Here is a 7243-nt window from a genome sequence, read left to right as displayed (position 1 = left end):
TTAGGGATTTATCCTTACCCTTTTATCGGGGCGCAGGTGTATTTCTGCAGCAGAGGCAGTGGTCGGACCTTTTCGGTTGTAGCCTCTAAATCACGTCCTTTCTTCCCAAAGACGTCTGTGTACTAGGACCCTTTCTTAATTCCCTTTAATAAATGGATTGAAACCTTTCTATTCGAAAGAAAAGAAGATAGGGCATTAGCGTTTTATATTACAGTGGCTTTTTTCCTTTAATTTTAAATATATATATATTGCAGTGCGTTATTTTGTTGATTTTGTGTTGGACTGGATTTAGGTTTCAACCCCCTATTTAACTCAGTGGAATTTATTTCTGTGTAGATATGTATAGGGCTGCACAATATGTTGACAATGTTTGTGGATTTTCAACTTTCTATACTATATGATACGTTACACTATATTATATATTATGTGTAATATAAATTATAAACAATTGTGGGCTGCTTGGTCCTTATACTGCTTATTTAATTTTAATGTATTAGAAGTTATTTTGAGTTTTAAACATTTAAACACTTGTAAAGACTAGAGGCATGTGCTTTATTTGTGTTTAACCTGTTGACTGTATATTTCTTGATGATCCATTTTTATTTAATTTTGAATTGTAATGACCTTAGGCTATTAAGTTATAATTTGTGGTGTAACATATCCAGTTACATTTTGTGGTTGTCATCTTCCTCCAGTGCCGTTTTTAATGAAAGGAATATAAATGTTTCAATTAATTAGTGAAACCACACCTGAACTACATGTCACAACGGATGCAACTTTAGCTGTGTACACATAATACATTTAAAGCATGATCTCCCACAAAACCAAATTCTGAGGACTGTAGTTTACCTCCTCACAGAGCTACAATTCCCAGTACCCTTAACAAACTACAGTTCCCAGGATTCACGGACTGGACCACACTTTAAATGTCCTTTAAATGCATGGTGTACATGCAGCCTAAGAGGTGTTTATCATTTCAGTAAGAAGGAAACAAAATGGGAAATAACCCACGATGAATCCAGTTGAAGGTGCTTGGTTGTCATTTCAAAGCCTATTTTGTGTCAGTAATGGTGGCAAAGTTATTCTTAGTGGCACACTTGTGTTTAGAAATACAGGAAGCTGCCTTGTACCGAATCAGACCATTGATTCATTAAGCTCAGCATCATCTGCAGTGCATTGACTAGAGTTTCAGAAAGTATTTTCCCCAGCTCCATCTGGAATTGCCAAAGTTTGGACTTGGAAACTTTGAATGCAAAACATGCCCTCTTTCAACAAACCCTTCTCTTTTTTGCACTGTGTAAGGCTATATTACATCCTGTCTGAAATGTGGTTGGTAGGCATACTTGCCATGCTGATATAATTTTGTAGGGGTGGTTTGCGTCTGTTCAGACTTGGATGTTACTGATAAATCAGAAACCGTAGCGGAAGTGTCCCGATCTTTCATTCTCTTTGATTTCATTGAATTTATTCCAGTAGTTTATTCACACTCAATTTAGCAATTTGGTGTTGCCTGTGCTTGTTCCATGCCCATCTTGGCTACTGATCACTAGTGGGCAGTCACCAATATATCAAGCAGCTGACACAACACTTTGAAGCCCCAACTATTAGAACTAGAATGAGCAGCATGGGTTTTTTGAAAGCCCTTTTCAAACATCTCCATGCTGCTTTTTGATCCTCCAAAAACTAGAGGTTCTGAGACAAAAACCTCTCCTTTTTAAAGGCAGCCTATATCAGACATCTAGCAGGGTTCTGAGGCAACTGTCCAAGGATACCAGGTTCTGATGCTGGCCCTGCTTTACTGGGCAAAATGCTTCTGTTGGGAATAATCATTTGGGCTTGATGAGAAATACTGGATTCTGATATAAAAGTGGTTTCTCTTAGCTATAATTTCACTAGTGTTGACAGTCCACATTCATTCTATGGCACTAATTGTGTTGCTGGATGTCAGCTCACACCATTCTGGCCACACAGGCTGGAAGTAAAGGGAGTTTCAAGTCCAACAGCATTTGGAGAGGTACATGTTTCCCACTCCTGATGTAGTAGCAAGTGACCAGTTATTACTACTCCCCGACTAATGCAAAGGGAGTGTTATATTTGCCAACAGTTACAAGAAAAAGGTGCACAAAACAGTAAGAAAAATGGTTTGGTAATGCAATCATTACATCCCAAATTGCTTCTCAATGTGAGACTTTGCTAGCAACCTTTAATGTAACCCCCTGCCATCTCACCCTGGGGGAGGGGAAGATTCAGTAGACATAATTATGGCTAGATATGCTGCTAAGTAAGAAAAAAAACTGAGCAGGAAGAGAGTGAGTTGTTTATTTCACACTGTGATAAGAGCAAGACCTTGGATGTCGGCAGACACCATTTTTAAAGCAATGCCAGATACATCTCACACCAATAAGGACGGAATTTACTTAATCATCATCAGTAAGCTTCTTGAGCTTGTACTTATGACGTTCAATTTCCTTCTGCAGGCGCTCTATTTCTTTTTTCTGATGTTGTATTTCATCTTCATGATGTTTTTTCAATTCTGCCAATTGTTCTCTCTCTTTCTCCCTGCAATAGTATGGTATGAATTAATAATGAAGATTACCACAGCTAATCATTCAAGTTTCAGCTAAAGACAATGCACAAAAGATAGGGCAATACAGTGTACCCCCATCTACATATGCAACCTTAGCAAGCCTATTAGATGTGTACAATTGTAGGTGCAGCCTCACCATTTCACACCTTCACCCATATTCAGCAGATACTTGTTGACATCTGTCTATCTTGAGAGACAATGGATTGCGCTGCATTAGCAACACCAATGTGATTTCCCCGGGGCGGAAGCCTGGGCTGTGTGTATGGAGATCCTGGGCTGCCCAGACAACAAAAACTCCCTCTTGGTCTTGCTGATGACTCTAAACGTCTTGTATGCCCTATTTGCCAGAGCCTGTCTTCGCATGCAGGGGAAGTCCATAACCCACTGACGGTTTGAGACCCATTGGCTACCCACACCTGGTTTAGCTGACCAGTTGAAGCTGTTTCCAGGGCTGTGGCTGTTGTTGCATGCTGACAGTTTATAGGAGCCACAGATAATTGAGTGCATGGTGGGGACCAAAGATGGACAACCTACCCCAGAAGGAGCACAGTGTGTCAACCACTAGAGGTACTACCCCTCCTCTAACACCCCATACACTCCAGTCAGCCGATACAGCAATATAATAGAAATAGTCCAGCTCATTCAGAGGGCACAAAACAAACCATAAGTTAGGCAGTTAAGCAACCGCTGTTTTCCAAGGTTTGCCACGGAGTTTGATTCCTGTAATATTTACTATTACTACATTAATATTCTGCCTTTCCTTCAAAGAGCTCAAGCCACTATGTATGGTTCTTTCCCATCACAATCTTGCACCTTAGGCTGAGAAATAATAGTGTTGGGTCTTCCTAGTCCAATTCTCTAGTGTAACCAGTATACTGCACTGGCTTTTGGTTAACTTTCTAAGATAGTACCTGTCATTAAGTATCTTCAATGGAATAAACAGACTAAGCATTCCTTCCACATTTACTTCTACACAAGTTCCACTGAGTTAAGTAAGCCTCTGAGGATGCTTGCAACTACTACAGCCACATGCCAAGCTACATATTACAATAAATTGTCTGTAATAAAAGCCCTGAACTGATGATTATTAATTTTTTGAGAAGACAAAAAAATTAAAATGGCTCAATCTTCCCCCTTCTGCTGTTTTTCTGCATCAAATCACATTTCCACCTCAGCCCATCTCCTTAAAGGCTGGGGCAGGGGAAGAAGAGAAAGATGAACCATCATGATTTATGTTTCAGTTTAACTCTAAGAAGAAAAGAACAAACAAAAACTAAAAGAAAAAAAATAGTACAATAACAAAATTTGTTTATTGTGTTATAAGCTTTTATAATCTATATCCAACATCGGATGAGTGAAGTGCTATTCTTAATAGAGGAGCAGGTAGCTCATTTACACAAACAGAGCAAAAATGTGATCAATGGGGCTAAACGTCCGTACAATTCAGGGAGTGGAGTCTATGGCATTTCTGTGCATAGTTCAAAATGTACATAAAGCAAAGTCACTGTTTTGTGTAAAAAAAAAAAAAAAAAAAAAAAAAGCCCATTAGTTTGCTTCCACCACTGAGTCACCAAAAGCAGGGGAGAAAGAAAGGGACAGGCATTTCCTTTACAGTGGTGCCTCGTAAGACGAAATTAATTCGTTCCGCGAGTTGCTTCATCTTGCGATTTTTTCGTCTTGTGGAGCGCGGATTGCCCGGGTATTAACGGTTTTACGAAAAAGGAAGGAAATCTGCAAGACGTGTTCATCTTGCGAAGCAAGGCCATAGGGAAATTCATCTTGCGAAGCACCTCGAAAAACGGAAAACCCTTTCGTCTAGCGAGTTTTTCGTCTTGCGAGGCATTCGTCTTGCGGGGCACCACTGTAATAAATGTATGTCCTGCATTTTAAGTGGCAAAAACATGATAAGTTTTAAACAATATTTAAAACATTATAACAAAAAATTTACAAAAAAAAATCAACACACAACACTTAGGTAAATAACACAATCCACTAAAATAATAATCCACCAACCTAAAACAATTCGTCAGTTCATTTTGGCACACAAGGCCAAAAGAGAGAGAGGAGCTGAACAAATCCTACGAACGCCTCCTCTCCAAAAACTATATCCAAAAATACAAAAGTACAAGTTGCAGATCCGGCTTTTAGTAGACACTACGTGGGCACGACCCAGAACTAGGCGTGACGCTTCCACCAGTACATTTAGGCAGCAGGTAGGATGGCGGGGTGGAGGGAGGAAAGAAGATGTCGACATGCAAGGGGCAACGTACCTGAAGTAGCGCTCCTCCATGGCGGCTTCCCGCTTCCCAAAGGCCCCGCCAGCTTCACGGACGGCGCCGCCTCCGCCGCCGCCCTTCCCAGCACCTTTGCCCAGCTCGCCCAGCTGAGGGAGGGAAGAGGGGAAACAAGGGGAGAAAAGGAGGATCAGGCTCCAGATTCGCTTCCCTCTTCCAACCGCGCCTGCCGAGGCCTTTCGCGGCCCCGAAGCCCTCCGCTGCCCACCTCACCCCAGCCCAGTACCTGGTCGGCGCCAGAGCTCCAGGCCCGCTGTTGCTGGGGCAACGCCAGGGCTCCTCGAAAACCGCACCTCAGGACTGAACCCACCGCAGCCATCTCAAGTCTGCCCTTGTCGAGGGGCGTGGAACCAGCCCCAGCAAAATCTGATGATGCGCCTTCCTGCCTGGGAACCGGAAATGAGGGGGGAAAGTAAATCAAGGGCCAATCAGGGCGAAGGAGCGAGACAAAGCGGACCAATCGACGTTTCGCCCTGAAGGTCATGCGGAAGTGGAAAGGGAGGAAGGCGAAATCATAGAGATATGAAATGTAGAGGGGAAGAAAGGCGACGGACGCTCACATTCTGAACCTCCGGCATCAGATTGCAAGGCGTGCGCTGTAGTGATAGTTAAAAAATGTTTAGGGACACACTCATTTTCCTACTCATATTGAAATGCTGCCCCTCAAAGAGGCCAAACTTAGATTCACAAAACGTTTAGGGGGTATGCGTACCCCCAGAAAAAAGCACTGGGGTTACATAGACCTAATGCCATCCCCAGCACACGTGCCTTGAGCTCAGTAGTACTGTGTTGGGCATATTTGGCGATCACTAGTGGCCAAGTAAAATTGCCTTTCATGAATGCAGCTTTAGCAGTGTGTTCCTACATGACTGTGGAGGCCAATTCTGAATCCACACGTCCTTCCACAGTGGGGACATAGGTTTCCAGGTGGGAATTGATCACACTGAGGATTTTCCAGACGTGCCTCCCTCTTTGCTCATTTCTCCCTTTCGTCCAATATTCATGTTTCTTCAAAATCCATGATGCCTTGGGTAGAAGCTATTCTGCAATTGGAGCGCTCACAGGCCAGTTTTCCCCAATTTTCAGTGCTTATACTGCTTTTCTTTTGCCTTGAGAGTGGCTTTAAACCTCTTGTTGTCCACCAGTATTTTGCCTTCCATTCCTGAGCTGGGAATAGAGTAGGCCTCAATGGAATTTACTTATGAGTACAGTGGTACCTTGGGTTAAGAACTTAATTCATTCCAGAGGTCCGTTCTTAACCTGAAACTGTTCTTAGCCTGAGGTACCACTTTAGCTAATGGGGCCCCTCGCTGCTGCTGCACGATTTCTGTTCTCATCCTGAAGCAAAATTTTTAACCCAATATACTATTTCTGGGTTAGCAGTGTCTGTAACCTGAAGCGTCTGTAACCTGAAGGATATGTAACCTGAGGTACCACTGTAGACATATAAAATGCAGGTTGCAAGCCGATTCATAAAAAGAGCTAGATTGCATTAGTCCATAGACCAGAGTAAAAACAGAAACATAAAAGCCAATTCAATCTGTAGGTAGTACATCCTACATGACTAGAAGGCACCTCTTTTCAAGCTGTTCAAATTGGAAACCATCACCACTTCTCATGGCAGCAAACTCCATCATTTAAAAATGTACTGTGTGAAGAAGTACATCATTTTGTCTGTCCTGAATCTTCCACCATTCAAATTCATTGGATAGCCCCAGCGTCTAGGTTATGAAAGAGTGAGAAAAACTTCTATCTACTTTTTCCATACCATACATAATTTTATAAACCTCTCTCATATACCCCCCTTACTTGTCTTTTTCCCAACTAAAAAATCCCAAATGTAACTTTTTTCTCATAAGGGAGTGGCTCTGTCCTACCAATCTGTTGCCTTTTTCTTCACCTTTTCCAACAGTGCAATATCCTTTTGGTGATACAGTGACCAGAACCGTGCATAATATTTCATTTTATTTATAATGAGGCATCTAATCATAAGCCTGCATTTTTATCAAAGCTTCTATATATTTCAATCAAGGCTTGTATTTAAAAATGAGCTTAAAAAAAGGATTTTCAAATGTTTCATGCCAGGCAAAAGACCAGCTGCCTAAAAGAACCTTGGCAAGATGTTTTTCCTCCTAAGACAAGAAGGGCCCCATTGATTTATAGTAGAAAAACAATTCTCAAAGTCATAAAAAGGGAGAATTACATATGCTGCCCCAAGGCTGAGAAAACACCATTAGGAATGGGGAAAGATAATACTAATGTGCCTCCCAGTAAAATGAGCCAGATCTTCTTTCTAAGGTTGAAAGGCCAGGAGCAAATGGAAGGAAAAACATTTAGCTAGAAAGAAAGAGAGCATTTTTGG

General features: G+C 41.8%; 1 protein-coding gene across 1 annotated transcript; it reads right to left on the bottom strand.

The window, feature by feature from the left end:
- Positions 1-2305: 2305 nt before the first annotated feature.
- On the bottom strand, positions 2306-5268 carry ATP5IF1 (ATP synthase inhibitory factor subunit 1). The gene is made up of 3 exons (XM_081869821.1): positions 5108-5268; positions 4858-4970; positions 2306-2559 (listed from the first exon to the last, which is right to left on the bottom strand). The coding sequence occupies exons 1-3, from the start codon at positions 5198-5200 to the stop codon at positions 2418-2420; spliced, it is 348 nt and encodes a 115-aa protein (XP_081725947.1). The 5' UTR covers positions 5201-5268; the 3' UTR covers positions 2306-2417.
- Positions 5269-7243: the final 1975 nt, after the last annotated feature.

The sequence above is a fragment of the Podarcis erhardii genome, assembly GCF_964252035.2.
Source record: "Podarcis erhardii genome assembly, chromosome: 7".
Classification (NCBI taxonomy): domain Eukaryota; kingdom Metazoa; phylum Chordata; class Lepidosauria; order Squamata; family Lacertidae; genus Podarcis; species Podarcis erhardii.
Note: the sequence above shows the minus strand (reverse complement) of the source record. Positions and strands in the feature narration are given on the sequence as shown.